At 44.0% G+C, this 18,898-nt stretch overlaps 1 protein-coding gene across 9 annotated transcripts in view; it reads left to right on the top strand.

Moving 5' to 3' along the window:
* The window catches only part of MYCBP2 (MYC binding protein 2), a 977,923-nt gene that overhangs the window by 221,042 nt on the left and 737,983 nt on the right, over positions 1 to 18,898 (top strand). For all 9 annotated transcript variants that reach the window (XM_033949399.1, XM_033949405.1, XM_033949401.1 and 6 more), the window contains exon 16: positions 12,742 to 12,887. In XM_033949399.1, the coding sequence (XP_033805290.1) occupies positions 12,742 to 12,887 (146 nt within the window). The remainder of the gene's footprint in view (positions 1 to 12,741; positions 12,888 to 18,898) is intronic.

Here is an 18,898-nt window from a genome sequence, read left to right on the forward strand (position 1 = left end):
AAATATTTAAAACTTGATTGATGGTTAATATTAGTTGGTAATGGTATAATCTTATCACTTTTTTTCAGTCTGAAGATTAATCTAATGGCTGTATTCTGTAGCGTTTGGAGTTTTTTTATTATAAATTTAGGGCAATCTAAAAAGGTGACATTCCAATAGTCCAGTTGAAACAAAAGTAAAGATTGTACTAATAGGCGGGATTGATAATTATCCAACTACTTTCTAATCCTTCTAAGTTTCCAGAAAAGACAAAATACTTTTTTTTTTATTTTTTATTAAAAGGTTGACCTGAGTAAGTGAAAGGTTGTGAAAAATGAACTCCTAATATTCTTATTACTTTAGCAGTGGATAATCCATCTTATTTATGGTTAATACTTTAGTTTCACAATTGATATTAGGATGATTTAATAAACATAATTTAGTTTTATCCTGTAGCCTTCTCCTTTGCTTTACAGGCACTATTCCTGTACTTCTCCTCAGTGACGAGGCTTAAAACTATTGGAATCCTTGTTGTTATAGGGGTTCCTGCCTTTTCCCTGTCACAATGGTCAAATCAAATACTGATTCTTAAAAAATATATATATTTTCAAGTTCTTTTGGAGAGACATGACCTAGCCATGATAAATGTGACCTATTCCTGTTAAAACAGCATATGATTTCTTACAGATGGATTCTATACCTCAACTCAAGAGTTGGCTTGCAAAAGATTTCAATCATTTTTTTTCCGTTCTGCCTCCTTGTCTCCCTGGGCAGTGCCCCCTCTCTTCAGACTTAACGTACTGCAAGTGAGTTGAGAAAAGTGTCTTTTCATCTGCTTTGCCTTGGATTTCTTATTTCAGGTTAAATCTGATTTTTTCATAAGACTTCCCCATGCTTAGAGGTTCCAGCTCTACTTTGGGATCTGCAGCCAGGACTTCAGCCCTTCTGAAAGAGAACCTGCCTGGCCAGCATACAGTAACATTTGTAAGCTTGTGGATAGGTCCCCTAGGAATGATGCTCACCCCTGTGGAGCTGCCCCCCCCCCCACCGAAGAATCATATGGGAGCGAGTGGGGTCGAGGGTGTCAGGTTCTGGGAGCCTGAATTAAAGGTTGCCTAAAGAGAGAAGCCACTGGAGCCACCCTTGCTTGTCTGAGGCAGCAAATCCTCCTTCATTTCCACCTATAGAGAAAGCTGATTCAGGCATAGTACATGGTAGTTCTGTGAGTATAAATCATTATCCCAGGACAAGCAGGCAGCCTATTCTCACATATGGGTGACGTCATCAGCAGAGCCGGATGCGGAAGCTCGCAAGCAGACTTTCTTGTAGAAACTAGAAGTTTTGAGTTGTCTGCATCGCGCATGCGCGAGTGCCTTCCCGCCCAGCGTAGGGCGCGTCTCCTGAGTTCTCAGTTTTCCGCAGAGCCGAGAAGTCCGTCTTTGACTCTCTGTGTTTAACTTTGTTACTTCGTGCCTTCTCTACACCGCGGTTTGTGTTCTTTTCTTCACGAATCGCTGTTTTTCTTTTTTAATTTTTAATTTCTTCCGTTTGGCTGCTGGGGCAGGCCGCTCGGCTGCAGCCCAGGGACTTCGATTTTGTGGCGGCTATTTTTCCTCCTATGTCCTGGCCAGCAATGGGCTTCAAGAAGCCAGTGCCAGCTTGCGATTTCCCTCATGGACCCACACCATTGGTGCCTCAAGTGTCTTGGGCCGGACCATCAACCAAAGTCGTGTGAGCGCTGTGCTACTCTTCAATCTCGAGCCCTAAAATGTCGTCGCATTTTGGTGGAGAAGCTCTTTGGGATGGATTCTTCCTCCGCTCCCTCGAATTCGAAGGCGGCCTCAACCCCACCTTCGACCGAGATTCCTCCTGCTTCTACTGCTTTGACCTCGAGCCTCATCAGACCTTCTTCGTTTGCAGCGGCTCTTTCCTCGACAACTCCTGCTGTATCTTCCCCTGTATCCTCAGGTCAGATAGCTCAGCAGAAAGTTCTAGCGGTGGTGCTTAAGGTGCCTAAGACTTCCAAGTCGAAGCACATTTCCACTGCCTCTGTGGAACCTCCAGCCAAAGCAGGTGGTCCGGTTTCAAACGCGGATCCATCCTTGCCGGCTTCTTTCCAGATCATGTTGGAGAAGCAATTCATTCAGTTCCTTACTAATATGGGACCAAAGTTTCTTCCTCTCATCCAGCCTGGGCATTCTGCAGACTCCCGCGAGGTCGAGCCTCTTCCTTTGCCTCAGTCTGAGCTTGCACACTCTTTGCAGGGAGCAGAGTGTCTGGTCTGGCATCTAAGCATGTGAAGCAAGGAGCAGAATCTTTGCAAGTGCCTCGGCAGGAATCCTCATACTCTATACAAGGAGCAGAGTCTTTGGGAGTGCATTGAGGTTCCTCCACAGCCTCCAGCTCTATACATTCCTTGGTGGCATCGGCTGCTTCTGTCTCCGAGGCGAAGTCTCCTCGATTTTCGAGATCTGCTTCCAAGCACCGTTCTCACCGACGATCGAGGCCTTCATCGAAGCATACTTCCAGGCATAGTTCTTCTTCTAAAGAACTAAACTAAACTAAATCTTGGGTTTATATACCGCATCATCTCCACAAGTGGAGCTCGACATGGTTTACATGGTTTGGGATAGAACGGAACTCCAATGGAATTATATAAGTAAGTAAGAAGAGAGGTTAGGTCTAAGAGTACCAGGGAGGGGAAGAGGTTACATTTTGGAGAAGAGCCAGGTCTTCAGATGCTTACGGAATAGTAGAAGGGAGCTCAAGTTACGAAGAGGGGAAGAGAGACTATTCCAGAGCTGAGTGATTCTGAAGGGGAGGGAGGACCCAAGTTTACCAACGAGGGAGATGCCTTTTAAGGAGGGGTAGGATAATTTTAGTTTTTGCGTGGATCTAGTGGAAATTGGATTTGAGGAATTCCAGGATAGAGGAATGAGAGGAGGAAGGATGCCGTGGAGGATCTTGAAGATTAGGCAAGCACATTTAAAGTGGACCCTGGAGATAACAGGAAGCCAGTGGAGCTTGGACAGGAGTGGTGAGACATGGTCAAATTTATTTTTTGAGAAGATAAGCTTAGCCGCGGTGTTCTGGATTAGTTGGAGTCTATGGAGGCATTTCTTTGTTAAGCTTAGGTAAATGGAATTGCAATAATCCAATCTGGAGAGGATGATGGATTGTAGGAGGACGGCAAAGTGTTTTTGGTGGAAGCAGGACCTCACTTTCCTTAGCATGTGAAGGCTGCAAAAACATTTTTTTATCAGGGAGTTGAGGTGGTCGTTGAAGGATAGTGAGGAGTCAATGGTGATGCCCAGAACTTTGCTAGAGAACTCCAACTGTAGAGAGGAGCCTGTGGACAATGGGATGGAGGTGAGTAGTTGGTCTAGTTTAGGGCCAAGCCAAAGTAGTTTCATTTTGGACTCATTCAGTTTCATTTGTACAGTGAGGGCCCAGGATTGAAGGTTGGTTATGCATGAGGAGATGTTTGCTGCGAGATTGGTGAGGTTCGCGTCGGTCTCAAGGAGGACCAGGATATCGTCGGCATAAGTGTAAAGTATTTCTAGGGGGGATAGGTGGAGGAGATTCAGGGAAGACATATAAATGTTGAAGAGGATAGGAGATAGGGGGGAACCTTGTGGGACTCCACATGTCGGTTTCCATGGGGAGGATGAGGTGCCATTCTTGGTAACGGTGTAAGAGCGAGAACGTAAGAAGTTCGAGAACCAGTCAAGGACTGTGGAGCTAATGCCTATCTCGGAGAGTTGGAAGATTAGAATGTCGTGATGGACAACGTCAAAGGCTGCAGAGAGGTCGAATTGAAGGAGAACGGCAAATTTTTTGTGAGAGTGAAGTTGTTGGATCTTTGAGATTAGGGAGGCCAGGAGGGATTCAGTACTGAAGTTGGGTCTGAAGCCGTATTGATAGGGTAGGAGAATAGAGAATCTTTCCAGGTAGGATGAGAGTTGGGAGGAGACGATGGACTCTAGCAGTTTGGTTAGGAGAGGAATATTTGCTATTGGGCGATAATTGGATGGAATGGAGGGATCTAGGTCAGCTTTTTTCAGTAGGGGGGTCAATGCAATGTGTCCCATTTCTGGGGAGAAGAGGCCCGATAATAGGGCAGAGTTTATGAGTTTGGTGAGAGATGAGATGGCCTGTGCGGGTATTTTCTCAAATAGATAGGATGGGAATGGGTCCAAGGTGCAGTTACAGGATTTCAGTTTCAGGCAGAGCTTAAGGACCTGCGATTCAGATACTTGCTCAAAGGCAGTCCAGGATCTGTTGACTGGGATAGGGGTGGAGACATTTAGAGTAGGATTGGGGGTGGCGGACACCAGAGAGTTGTAGGAGACTGCGGGTGGGAAGGAGCTTCTTAAGGAGGTGACCTTTCCATTGAAGAAGTTTGCTAGTACATCGGCTGATGGGGAAGAGGGAAGTATGGAAGGGTTGTTATTAGGAGTTAAGGAGCGCCAGATGTTGAACAGCATACTATTCTGTTTGTTTGATCTGGAGATCTTGTCACCATAGAAGTTTTTAATCTACTCCTACTTCTACTAGACAGCCGACTCCTCAATTGAGGTCTCCACTTCCACACCTCGAGGATTCAGCGGTTTCGATTGCTTCGTCCAAGTCTCCATATTCTTTTGATGCCTTTTTTCCAGCCGAAGCTTCATCTTCAACCCAGGCTGCCTTGCCGACCTCTAGTCCTTCTCGAGGCAAAGCATTGGTGGATCAGCTATCTTTTTCATCTTTTCTTTGTCAGATGGCTGTTGACTTGGATCTTCAATTAGATGCTGGTTCCAAATACTCTAAGGAGTATCTCAAAGTCATGCATCTTCCTCAACCTCCGGCAGAGTCACTTAAGCTTCCTCTTCACAAGCTTTTGTCTCAAACTTTTACCAGATGCCTAGAGACCCCTTATACCATTCCAGATGTTCAAGGCAAATTGGTCTCTAGATATAAATCTCTCCATCACAAAGGATTTGACAACTCACAGTTATCTCACCAATCCCTGCTTGTGGAGTCATCCTTAAAGAGGTCCCATCCTTCCAAGGTTTATGCCACCATTCTTCCTGGAAGGGAAGGGAAAACTATGGACAATTTCGGATGTTGCATCTATTAAAATTCTATGATGTCCTCTAAAGTCCTTAATTATAATTTTCATTTTATTACTTATTTTGAGTTCCTCATTACTCTTTTGCCTAAATTTTTGAGTTATTTGGATACTCAAAAACACTTTGAATTTCAAGAAGTCATAGCTTCTCTATCACAACTCAGATTACAACTCCTCCAGTCTTCTTACGATGCCTTCGAATTGTCTTCCAGGGTGGCCGCATGTTCTGTAGCAATGCGCTGCCTTGCTTGACTTCGTACCATTGACATGTATCTTAATATTCAGGACCGCTTGGCTAATATTCCTTGTTCAGGCAATAACCTCTTCAATGAATCTATTGAGGCAGCCACCAAGAAATTGTGTGAGCATGAAAAATCCTTCGCTTCTCTTGTCAGACCTAAGCCAAAGCCAGCTCCTGCTAAACCTTCTCCAATTTACCAGAGGCGTTTTGCTCCGAGAGCGGCTCCTTACAATCGCCCTCCACCTAAGAAGCAGCAGAATCAGAAGCAACAAAAACCTCAACCTTCTGCTGCACCTATGGCTACTCAGCCTTTTTGACTGTTTAAAACAGAGCATAACCTCCACCGTTCTGTCTCTGTCCTTTCTTCCCCCTATTGGAGTTTGTCTCCATCATTTTTACCACCGATGGGAGACAATCACATCCGACTTCTGGGTGCTATCCATCATACGGGAAGGATACTCTCTTCATTTCACTCAGGTTCCACCAGAGCTTCCTCCAAGAGAGTATCCTTTCAGTCCATCCAGACATCCTTCTTGTTCAGGAAGCTCAAGCTCTGCTTTGTCTCCATGCTATCGAACCAGTTCCCTTGAAACAGCACAACAGGGGGCTTTACTCCCGTTACTTCCTTGTTCCGAAGACGACGGGCAATCTGCGACCCATTCTGGATCTCAGGGCTCCAACAAATTTTTAGTCAAAGAAAAATTTTGAATGTTGTCCCTGGCGTCCTTTATACCCTTCTAGATCAGAACGACTGGTTATGCTCTCTGGATCTCAAGGAAGCCTATACTCATATTCCCATTCATCTGGCCTCCCATCAATAACTCAGATTTCGGGTGGGGAATCTAAATTATCAATACATAGTGCTGCCCTTTGGCTTGGCTTCCTCTTCCAGAATGTTTACCAAGTGCCTGGTAGTGGTAGCAGCAGCTCTAAGGAACCATGGTCTTTAGGTATTTCCCTACCTAGATGACTGGCTCATCAAAGATTCAACATCTCAGGGGGTTATTGTAGTGACCCAATGGACTACATGTTTCCTACAAAGCTTGGGATTTGAAATCTACTTTCCCAAATCCCACCTTCAACCCTCCCAGAATCTACAATTCATCAGAGCTGTTCTGGACACTATCCAACTCAGAGCATTCCTTCCGCAACAACGTCTGGAAGCTCTTCTTCAACTCTGTCATACAGTGTCTTCCCGCTCTTCCATCTCAGCGAGACACATGATGGTACTGCTAGGTCACATGGCCTCCACAGTACACGTGACTCCTTTTGCCAGACTTCACCTCAGAATTACTTAGTGGAACCTGGCATCTCAGTGGACGCAGGTTTGCGACCCACTTTCTCGACATATAGCAGTCACTCCTTCATTGAGACAGTCTCTCCGCTGGTGGATGCTCTCTTCCAATCTCTCCAGAGGCTTGCTGTTTCAAACACCCCCACATCAGATTTCTCGACCTATGCTTGGGGCACTCATCTTGATGGTCTCCGTACTCAAGGCCACTGGACCAGTACAGATCATCACATCAATCTGTTGGAACTCAAAGCAATTTTCAAGGCTCTCATGGCTTTTCAACATCTTCTTCACGACCAGGTAGTCGTCATTTGGACGGACATCCAAGTCGCCATGTACTATGTCAACAAACAGGGAGGAATGGGATCTCTCTTTCTTTGTAAGGAAGCTCTGAAGATTTGGGACTGGGCAATATGCCACAACACCTTCCTTAAAGCTGTCTACATTCAAGGGGTGAAAAATTGCTTGGTGGACAACTTGAATCGTCTTCTGCAATCTCACGAATGGACTCTCCATTTCTCGCCTCTTCATCACATTTTTTCACAGTGGGGAACGCCACAGATAGACTTCTTTGCAGCTCCTCACAACCACAAACTGCCTCAGTTCTACTCCAGGATATATCTCCGCATCGCTTCGAGGCAGATGCTTTTCTTCTGAAATGGACGAATCTCTTCCTCTATGCATTTCCTCCATTCCCTCTCATACTCAAGACTGGTCATGTTGAATAACGATCGTGCCACCATGATTCTGATTGCTCCTTGGTGGCCGAGACAACCTTGGTACTCCCTTCTACTTCAACTCAGCAGCAGGGAGCCATACCTTCTACCAGTTTTTCCATCTCTGCTTACACAGAGTCAGGGATCTCTGCTTCATCCCAACCTGCAGTCTCTACACCTGACAGCTTGGTACCTCTCAAGATAATTCCTCTTCAGTTTTCTCAATCTGTAAGAGACATTTTAGAGGCTTCTAGGAAACCTACCACTAGACAATGCTATCTCCAAAAATGGACTAGATTTTCTACATGGTGTTTTTCCCACGATAAGGAGCCTCAACATTCCTCCTTATCTTCTGTTTTGGATTATCTTTTGCACTTGTAGACTTGAGGCCAGAAGTCGATATCGATCTGAGTCCATCTCAGTGCAATTGCAACTTTCCATCAGCCTATTGAAGGGAAACCCTTCTCTGCTCATCCGGTGGTTTCTAGATTCATGAAAGGACTTTTCAATGTCAAACCTCCTCCTGTGGTTTGGGACCTCAATGTTGTTCTTGCTCAATTGATGAAGCCTCCTTTTGAACCAATAGATACGGCTCATTGGAAATATCTCACTTGGAAAGTGGTGTTTCTCATTACCCTCACTTCTGCTCAAAGAGTCAGTGAACTGCAAGCTTTAGTTGCTGATCCATCTTTCACTGTCTTCCATCATGACAAGGTGGTTCTCCTTACTCATCCTAAATTCCTACCTTAAGTGGTTTCAGAATTTCATCTCAACTAATCCATTGTTCTTCCTTTGTTTTTTCCAAAGCCTCATTCTCATCCTGGAGAATCAGCTCTTCATACTCTGGACTGTAATTGTACTTTGGCCTTCTATTTGGAATGCACTAAACCACACAGAACTGCTCCTCAACTTTTTGTCTCCTTCGATCCAAACAAGTTTGGACATCCGATCTCTAAGTGTACCATCTCCAACTGGATGGCTGCTTGTATTTCTTTCTGTTATGCCCAGGTTGGATTACCCCTACACAGTAGAGTCACAGCCCATAAGGTCAGAGCAACTTGCAGCTTCACTAGCGTTCCTCAGATCTACACTTATTGAGGAAATTTGCAAGGCTGATACTTGGTCCTCGGTTCATACTTTCACTTCTCACTATTGTCTGGATGTTTTCTCCAGATGGGATGGACAGTTTGGCCAGACAGTATTACAAAATTTATTCTCCTAAATTGCCAACACTCCCACCATCCCATTCTGGTTAGCTTGGAGGTCACCCATATGTGAGAATAGGCTTCCTGCTTGTCCTGGGATAAAGCACAGTTACTTACCGTAACACGTGTTATCCAGGGACAGCAGGCAGCTATTCTCAGAACCCACCCACCTCCCCTGGGTGGTTTACAACAAGTGTTGGCCTGGGCATTCCCAGAGGTTAATAGAGGTAGTAGTCGGTATGTGTGAAGGGTTGATCAGGTTTAGTTAGATCATTTGACAAATTTCTTGAATAGAAAAGTTTTAAGTTCTTTCCTGAATGATTTGTAGTTGGGCGTCATAGTCAGCATATTGGAGAGGAGGTGGTCTAGTTTCGCTGCTCTGGTGGCTAATAGTCAATCGTATATTTTTTTGCTTTGTATGCCTTTGATTGGGGGATGGGTAAAGTGTGCATGGGTAAAGTGGTCTGGATGTGTTTTTCCTGATTAGGCAGTTGCTCAGATAGCTTTAGGGCTTTGAATAGGGTGCAGTAGAATTTGTATTGCATGTGTGCTTGTACTGGGAGCCAGTGTGAATCTCGGAAAGTGGTAGGTAATGTAATATTTTTTCAGCAAGTAAATCAGTCTAAGAGCTGTATTTTGGACTGTGTTTTAGCATGTTGGTTGGACAGGACAGGTATAGGATGTTACAGTAGTCCAGGAGTCCTAGGATTAGCGCTTGTACCAAGAGTTTGAATTGTTCGTTGTTGAAGTATTTTCGAATTTGCCTTAGGTTGCGCATTGTTGCGAATGCCTTCTGGATAGTTTTGCTGATTTGAAGTTTCATGGTGCAGCCTTTGTCTATCATTATTCCCAGCAGTTTTAGGTTGGGTTGTATTGGATATGTGATAGTCTATTTCTAGGTTTGTTATTGTTGGGGTTTTGTTTTTTTCTAGAAGTAATAATTTGGTTTTGTCTTGATTCACCTTTAATTTGTGGTCTCTCATCCATTTTGACACTTATTTACAGAAAGGTTGGTAGATGCATGGAACAGTCTCCCGGAAGAGGTGGTGGAGACAGAGACAGTTTGAATTCAAGAAAGCATGAAATAGGCATGTGGGATCGCTTAGAGCAGGGGTGTCCACACTTTTTTAGCTTGCGAGCTACTTTTAAAATGACCAAGTCAAAATGATCTACCAACAATAAAATTATAAAAAACACAAAGCACAGTGTACGCAGAGAAAATGTTAATTATAATTTATATTCAGGGTTTTTTTCAAAGATGTCAAGGCAGATGACTTTAAAATATGCAATGTCACCTCAGTAACAACTATAGATAAATAAACAAATATACCCCCTCCCCTTTTACTAAACCATGATAGTGGTTTTTCGTGCAGGGAGCTGCCCTGAATGCCCCACGCTGCGCCCAATGCTCATAGACTCCCTGCACTAAAAATCCCTATTGCGGTTTAGTAAAATGGGGCCATAGTGCAAAATATAGACAGCAGATATAAATTCTCAAAACGGACACATTTGATCACTAAATTGAAAATAAAATCATTTTTCCTACCTTTGTTGCCTTGTGATTTCATGAGGCTCCGGTTGCACTTCCTTCTGACTGTGCATCCAATATTTCTTCCCTTCTTTCTGCCTCCTGCATGCTTCCTCTCCTCCAGACCTCATTCCATTCCCCAACCAACATCTCTCTGTCCCTCCATGAGTCCAACTTTTTCTTCCTCTCTCCCTGCCCTTTCTTTCTTTCTTTCTCTCTCTGTCTCTCTCCCTCCCTGCCCCTTCTTTCTTTCTCTCTCTCTCCCTCCCTGCCCCCTTCTTTATTTCTCTTTTCTCTTTCTTTCTCTCTGCCCCCCAAGCCACCGCTGCCGATTTAAGCTTCCCCAACGCTGCAAATGCCAAGCCCGTGCAAGCACCGGGCCCACAAGCCTTCCCCTCCTCCCTCCCCCCGACCAGGCGCCAATTTTGACGGAAAGGAAGTTCCGGGCCAGCCAGGCAGCGATTGGCTGGCCTGGAACTTTTTCTCCGAAGTCAGAATTGATGTCGGGAGGGGGCGGGGAGGTTTGTAGGCCCGGCGCTTATGCAGTGGCTGCACGCGCCTGGCTTTTGTGGCATAGGGGAAACAGGGAGAACATAAAGGGAATGCGAGTCTATAGCAGAGCCCGGGATGGGCTCCGCAATCGACACACATTGCCCTTGCGATCTACTGGGCACCTCTGGCTTAGAGAGAGGAAGAGATCATGATTACTGTGAATGGGCCATTTGGCCATTGTCTGCCATCATGTTTCTGTGTAATGAATTGTATACTGTTCTACAGGAAAGAGCCTAGTCAAGCCGCGAAGCCTCGGACTTTCTTGCCAGGCAGACCCGGGGAGGGAGTGTTAATGGAAGCGCCCATTCACTTCTTAATATTTATGAGAGGGGGGGAAGTAATTACAGGTAGACAGACTGGGCTTCAGCAATGGGAACTTTACAAAGTAAATCTGCAGGGGAGTTTGGGTAAGGGCAGAGACGTCAGCAGAACATAACATAAAGAATAGCCTTCCTATAGGGTTATGGTGCTGAAAGTACAGGAATGCCAGTTAGCTGGCAAGTGGCCCACGTGTAAGGAGTCAGCTGTGGGTTCAAAACCACAGTACACCGTCTGTGCACCGCTCTGCAGTAGAAAAAAAAGTCAGGTTGAGACGGGAGTCAAATGTTGAACTTCCGGCTCTTCAGGCTGTGCCTGGGAATCCCCAAGCCGGTGAGAGGGTGTTTAAAAAAAAAAATATTTGAGCAGCAGGATTTGCGACTGAGATGACAGCCGGGCGGTCATCTAAATTAGCTGGGCGGAGCGCCCGGCTACAAGGCTCTAGAGAGAACACTGCTTGTTATTGTAGAGAAGTTTGCAGTTTTGCAAAGTTGCTTTGTCTTAGAAATGATATTCTGATTTTTCACAGTGCTGTAGTTGTGAACCTGATACTTGTGATACAAGTCTATTAAATGATTGTGATGAATCTAAAGTGTTGTAGTCCAATAAGTTACTTGCATTATGACTAGAGAAGAAATCTGCACGTTTCTCTTATGAGCAACATAAATGAATTTTGCATGTAAGAGGGTTGATGCCAGGGTGGGAATTGTTCTTCCTTGTCATCAGAAACAAGAATCCAGAAGCTGATGGGGTAGGGTTGTTCTAAATCTCCGCCACAGAAGAGCCAGAAAATCCAGAAGTCTCAGAAATCAACTCAGTCTTTTTGACATGCTTCTAGAGCTGCTCAAAGTCCTGGCAGCCATTTTTATTACAGAGGAAGAATGGGCAGGAGCGAGTGGTAATCTCTCCTGCCTCAATGCGCCACTAAACCACCAGGAGATCGTGGTAGGCCTGGGGGAAGTCAGTCTTGCTTGCTAGGGAGGGAAGGAGTTTTAGCTGATGTTCCGGTAGTGTGCAGACGGGGGTATGGGTGTTCCTCTGGCTTGGGAGGGAGCAGTAGCTGATGTTCTGGTGGGTTGGGGCAGGGTGTGGGTGTTACTCTTGCTTGGGAATGAAGGAAGAAGCATTAGTGGGGATTGGGGTATGGGCGATGGTGCGGGTGTTACTCTTGCTTGGGAGGCAGGAAATGAGCACTAGCTGATGTTCCAGTGGGGTGCTGACAGGGTTGCAGGTATGGATGTTTTGCTTGGGAGAGTGGAAGGATGGAGCTCTAGCTAATGTTCTGGTGGGGTTGGGGCATGGATGGGATGTGTGCATTCCTTATCACAGCAGCAAACGTCTGCCGGTTTGGGGAAGCTTGCAGCAGCGATGGAGGGGTAAGACTATTAGGAGGAAGAGTGGAAGGACATCACAAGGGAGGAATGGTAGAATATAAATCCTCATTTTATATTTGAGTTACCATTTTTCCCCTAAAAGGGGGGAAGGGGTGCAAAAATGGTACCTTTGAGTATATACGGTATGTTTTGTATTATTCATCAATAAATGTCTCAGCTTTACTTAATATTCACTTTGTATAATACTCTGAGATTTGTTTTTCTTTTTTTGACAGAATTACTATCTTATTAAAACTTGCCATTCCCCTGACCTTATTTCATAATGGCTTATATAGTGTTGAAGTACTCATCAAACCATATACATTATGGCAAATCGTTTTTCTGCAAATTAATAAATTATCAATATGCTTAATTTTTACTTCCATCATTACAAGGTTATATGTGATTTGTTGTTTTTTTTATAGCATCTGTGGCTGTGGTTCAGGTGAATCTGGCTGTGCTGTATGTGGGTGCTGTAAGGCCTGTGCAAGAGAACTGGATGGCCAAGAAGCAAGGCAAAGAGGAATCCTCGATGCTGTGAAAGAGATGATCCCTTTGGATCTCTTACTAGGTAGGACTGATGTTTTGACTTAATTTATCATGAATTGTGATACTGAAGCCTGTGATACTGTGTGATCCCCATTGCACCATTACATATATTTAATGAACCATTTCGTAGTACCTATTTGGACTTTTTCTAGGTACTTTTTCTTTGAACAGTTTGATCTTACAATGGAACTGTTGCATTTGTTACTTCCATGTATGGAAATGTTTGATTTTTATTCTTGTTCAGAAACTACACTCATTACTTCAGGCTTCATGGGCTTTTGATGTATTTAATCCAGGGTTATTTCATTTTTTTCATTTATTACATTTATATCACACCTATCTCCCAAATCCTAAGTAGGCTACAGAATTTTTATGGCCTTTCATCGGGATGATGCAATAATTTGTTATTACAGAAATCGGAGCCCAGACCTCATGGCTTTCTGGTTGATAGCATTAGTAGGGAGAGAGAGGTGTGGTGATGTTGCACTCCCTGGAGAATAATTTTCAAAGCCATTTACCCAAGTATATAGGTCCATTAGAAAATTTGCCTAGTATGGCTAAAACTACATGAGGGCTTTCAAGCATGAATAGTTGGACTGTAATAAGGTGTTCTTGTGGATATTTTTCAGATGAAGGAGTAAACTAGCACTAGTACCTGGTATTGTCAAATATATGCTTACAAGTTTGCTGCCCCCCTATTTTGCTTAGCGGTACCTGTCACAACAGGCCAATGCAAAACACATTTGACAACCCACTGATTTATATCAAGAGAATAGAACAGCATACACTAACTTCTTCTAACAATGAATATTGTATTTATTTACAGAGAAAAGAAATAATACTTCACCATGGCTACCAGTGCCTTCATTCTTCACCTCTCACAAATCGGGTAGCCCTTTACGGTCAGACAAGGAGGGGCTTCCAGTCAGTGCACGTTTTCACTCCGCAGTTGAGTTACAAGCATAACAATGCATAGGGACTTCCTTTATAGTAACATTCACATGCAATGTTTAGCTTGCAAAAACACACAGGACATGTCCAAAAACAAGTCATCTGCCTGATGTTATCAGTATAAAAAGGTTCAAATATGGTCAGAGAGGACTTCTGTTCTCTTTGAATTACAATCAACAGACACTACTGGGTTTTGGCAGGCCATACTGACAAGAACTCAGGTGGAGCTGGCTAAAGCCATAAGTCAGCTAGAACAATGGTCAAAAGAAACAAACAAGTAATCAAACTGCACAATGCTGTTCTAAGTCTTACTGGCCCTGGTACCTTTCAGGCCTGTAAGTACTATACCCCCTTAGTCACCCACACAACAAAGTACATGGCAGTTTTAATTTACTGTATAATGCTGTGACCTGTGTACGAGTCAAGGCTGTGTCCAACATTGCACACGCTCTCTCTCCCCTCCCCCCCACCTCTGAGTCCATCATTGCTTTCTTTCTCTCCCTCCCCTCCAGCATCGCTCCCCTGCCTTTCTAATTCCCCCTCCTTTGTATAGCCCACAGCTTTATAGATTTCAGTAGGGTCAGAACAGATTTAAAGCCAGAAGGAAACATCTAAACAGATTTCAGTTTGAGTATCATATGTTTCTCCTTACCAGTAAGCCTCTCACTCTAAACTTTGGCAAGTCCACTAAAGCAAAATGTGTATTCACAAATCATTCACTCTTTCTATTCAAGGAGAATATTTTATTCAGGAATCAGTATTCCCAGCACCCACACTCAGTCCTATTTTCCTTTCCCCCCGCCAAATAAAATAGTAATTAGAATTCAACTGTGGAATATGTGCTAGAGAACGTAGTGAAAGCAGTTAGCTTAGTAGGTTTTCTGTTACATCTACTCAGGAGTCCATAAGTTAGGTGATCAATCCATTCCCACAAACTGGGTTTTTGCAGAAGTATGATACTTACAGCTTTCAGCACGTCACACTTTGCCAGTGGAGTGGAGTGCTGCATTCAGTTTTTCCTTGTAAACTGTGCAGAGCTGTTTCTGATCTGCTCTGCTTTGTTTTTCTTATTTTCGGCTTTAAATTTGTTTTTTCTGAGGCTTTGGTGCCCTGAGACCCCATACTTGGGGATTCTCTGCCAGGGAAAGGACGCAGGTTCTGTGGAGTCGGATTGTAGCTCGCAGGGCAAACCTTTGGGTGGACCAGTAGAGCCAGCTTGCTGTGTTTTTCATATTTGTTTCATGTTTATTAAAATTTGATGCAAACGCTTATAACATAGTTTCAAAGCGAATTACAAATGTAAAAAAAAGGGGTAACAAAAACAATTTTGCACATACCTTTACCAAGACAAACAGACTTACAGACCACGATGGGATGGGGGTAGAACTACATAATTTTAGTAAAAGGCAACGTTGAAGGATCACATAATGGGAGGGGACTAAAAAGCAGGAACATAATGCTAAAAACAGGAAATCTGCAGAGATGCATTTGATTAGTGAATTTTAATTTTCAAAAGCATCTGTTTTTGTTTTCTTGTTTCTGTGTTTTATTGAAAATTCAATAAAATTTCATGGAAAAAAAAAAAAATGTTTTCAAGAAACTTTTTAAACTTGTCTAGAGCAACATCTCCTCTAATATATCTGGGCAGTGAATTCCATAATCGAGGTGCTGCTACTGAAAATATTTCTGCTCGTCTTGTGCTGATAACTTTTAGAGATGGTACAGAAAAAAGATTATCCCAGGACAAGCATGCCTATATTCTCACTGATGGATGACGTCACCATGGAGCCCCGGTACGGACCACTTAAGCAGACAACCTCAGCAGAATTCTCCAACCTCACAAATGGACTCTCGACTCTGTAACTCTGCAGTCCGTATTTGCTCAATGGGGCATCCCACAGGTGGACTTATTTGCAGCTCCTCACAACCACCAGTTGCCCCAATTTTGTTTCACATTTTACTCTCCTCTCCATCTGGCGGCGGATGCTTTTCTCCTGGATTGGACGGGTCGGTTTCTGTATGCCTTCCCTCCACTTCCTCTCATGTTGAGAACTCTGTTCAAGCTCAAGAGAGAAGCAGCCACCATGATTCTCATTGCTCCACGGTGGCCTAGGCAACATTGGTTTTCCCTTCTTCTGCAATTCAGTTCCAGAGAACCCATACTACTTCCAATGTTTCCTACTCTGCTTACTCAGAATCAGCAATCCCTTCTGCATCCCAACTTGCAGTCTCTACACCTGACAGCTTGGTTTCTCTTGGGCTGAGTTCTACTCAAACGCTCCACTCTCAGCCTGTTCGTCAAATCATTGATGCTTCCAGGAAACCGGCCACGCAACAATGTTACCAGCAGAAGTGGACTCGGTTTTCTTCCTGGTGTTTACTTCATCATCATGATCCCACTTCCTTGGCAGTGGAATTGGTGTTGGATTACCTTTTTTTTTGTCTGACTCTGGTCTTAAATCTACATCCATTAGAGTCCATCTCAGTGCTATTAATGCTTATCATGAACCAGTGCAGGGAAAACCTCTTACTGCTCATCTTCTGGTATCCAGATTCATGAAGGGGCTTTTCAATATGAAACCACCTCTCAAGCCTCCACCTGTAGTCTGGGACCTCAATGTGGTGCTTTCCAGTTTAATGAAGCCTCCGTTTGAACAAATGGCTACAGCTCATCTCAAATTTCTCACCTGGAAAGTGGTCTTACTTATTGCTTTCACCTCTGTCAGGAGGGTCAGTGAGTTACATGCACTGGTTGCAGATCCACCTTTTACAGTTTTTCATCATGATAAGGTGGTTCGCCGTACTCATCCAAAGTTTCTTCCTAAAGTTGTCTCTGGCTTTCACCTCAATCAGTCCATTGTTCTACCAGTATTTTTTCCTAAGCCTCATTCTCTTGGAAGGAGAACGGGCTTTGCATACTTTGGACTGTAAACGAGCTTTGGCTTACTACCTGGATCACACAAAACCACACAGAACCTCTTCCCAACTTTTTCTTTCATTTGATCCAAATAAGTTGGGACATCTTGTTTCTAAGAGAACGATTTCCAACTGGCTAGCCATCTGCATCTCGTTCTGCTATGCTCAGACCAGACTGGCACTGGAAAGCCGTGTCACAGCCCATAAAGTTCGAACTATGGCAGCTTCTGTTGCTTTCCTCAGGTCTGTGGATTTCCCATTGAGGAAATCTGCAAAGCTGCCACCTGGTCCTCAGTTCATACCTTCACTTCTCACTACTGTCTGAAGTCTTTCTCCAGAAGGGACAGGCACTTTGGCCAGTCTGTATTACAAAATTTATTTTCCTAATGGCCAACTTTCCCACCATCCCATTCTGTTAGCTTGGAGGTCACCCATCAGTGAGAATATATGCCTGCTTGTCCTGAGATAAAGTACAGTTACTTACTGTAACAGGTGTTATCCAGGGACAGCAGGCAGATATTCTCACAACCCTCCCACCTCCCCAGGTTGGCTTCTTAGCTGGCTTAACTGAGGGACCGCTCGTCTATGTTGGGCGGGAATGCACTCGCGCATGCGCGGTGCGGGCAGTCAAGAACTTTTCAAGTTCTTAAAGTGGTCCATACCGGTGAGGTCCGTGGTGAGGTCACCCATCAGTGAGAATATCTGCCTTCTGTCCCTGGATAACACCTGTTACGGTAAGTAACTGTGCTTTTTGGTCACTGGACCGTAGAGTTCTGGATGGAGTGTAGGGAATCAATAATCTGTCTAAGAAAGTAGAAAGATTAGTTTGACGGATCTTAAATGAGAGTAATGCTATTTTATAGGTGATGCGTTGAGCTATTGGCAGCCAATGAGAGTTTTTTAAATGAGGTGTTACATGGTCATACTTTTTTGAATTTGTTATGATTTTTATTGCAGTATTTTGGATAAGTTGAAGTCTCCTTGTTTGTTTTTGGGTGATGCCTTTTAGTAGAGAATTACAGTAATCGAGTTTAGAAATAACAAGGGAGTGAATAAGTATATTGAGTGCCGATGGTTCCATTACTTTTGCTAGTGCCCTGATCATGCGCAATTTGTAAATCAGCTTTTTACTGTTTGGCTTATTTGATCATGGTATGCTATTTATGATCTAAAATAACCCAAAGGATTTTTATGCTTGTGACTTGTTGTAGGAGTATATTGTCGATCTTAATTGGCTCTTGTAGATTCATATCATCTTTCTAGGGGAAAAGAATAATCTGGGACTTGTCAACATTAAGGGCTAACATATTTAGCCTTAACCATTGGTTGATTTGATCTTATTTTCCATTTATATTACGAATCTCGTTTGGATCCTCCGTGTTAAGTGGATATAGAAGTTTGATATCATCCGCATAAGCATATGGGGTGAATCCAATAGATTAGGCCAGTGCTATTAATGGAGCAAGAAAAATATTGAAAAGAAGCAGCGAGAGTATGGATCCATGGGGGATTCCATATTTATATGGGATGGCATCCAAGGTAGAACTATTAAAGCTAACCTTAGCAGTGCGTTCAGAAAAATATGATGTGAACCAGTTGAGTACTTGATCATTGATGCTTATGCTAGCTAACCTATTGAGAAGGAGTGAGCGGTCTATTATATCAAATGCTGTGGAAAGATCCAAAGATATTAGAATGACAGGTTTGTGGTGGTCTAGAAAATAAAAGAATTATTCTGTGGACCGGCGGTTGAAGAACACTGGGCTAAGTCGTGGGCCAGACCCCGCCTATCTCTACCCAATACCCCGCCCCCATGATTGTACTAATTGTACCTTGCACGTCCCGTGCCTTATCTGGAAGCCTTCCCTCTGACGTTGCAACATCGGAGAGAAGGCTTCCTGTTCAGGTGCAGGATGCCCGTAGGAGCCACTGCCTGTGACTTTCTGCACTGAATCAGTTAGGAAGAGGGAGCTGGCTCGAAGATAACGCCACATCGATCGCACCGTGGACCGGCAGTTGAAGAACACTGTTTTGGGCCTGATGCACGTGCTGGCCCTGTGGACCGGCAGGAAATTTCTGTGGACCGGCACTGGTCCATGGACTGGTGGTTAAAGAACACTGGTTTAGATGGTATAGGATTGTTGAAGTGAGGCCAATAAGAGAGTG

This window comes from Geotrypetes seraphini, chromosome 6, assembly GCF_902459505.1.
Source record: "Geotrypetes seraphini chromosome 6, aGeoSer1.1, whole genome shotgun sequence".
NCBI lineage: Eukaryota > Metazoa > Chordata > Amphibia > Gymnophiona > Dermophiidae > Geotrypetes > Geotrypetes seraphini.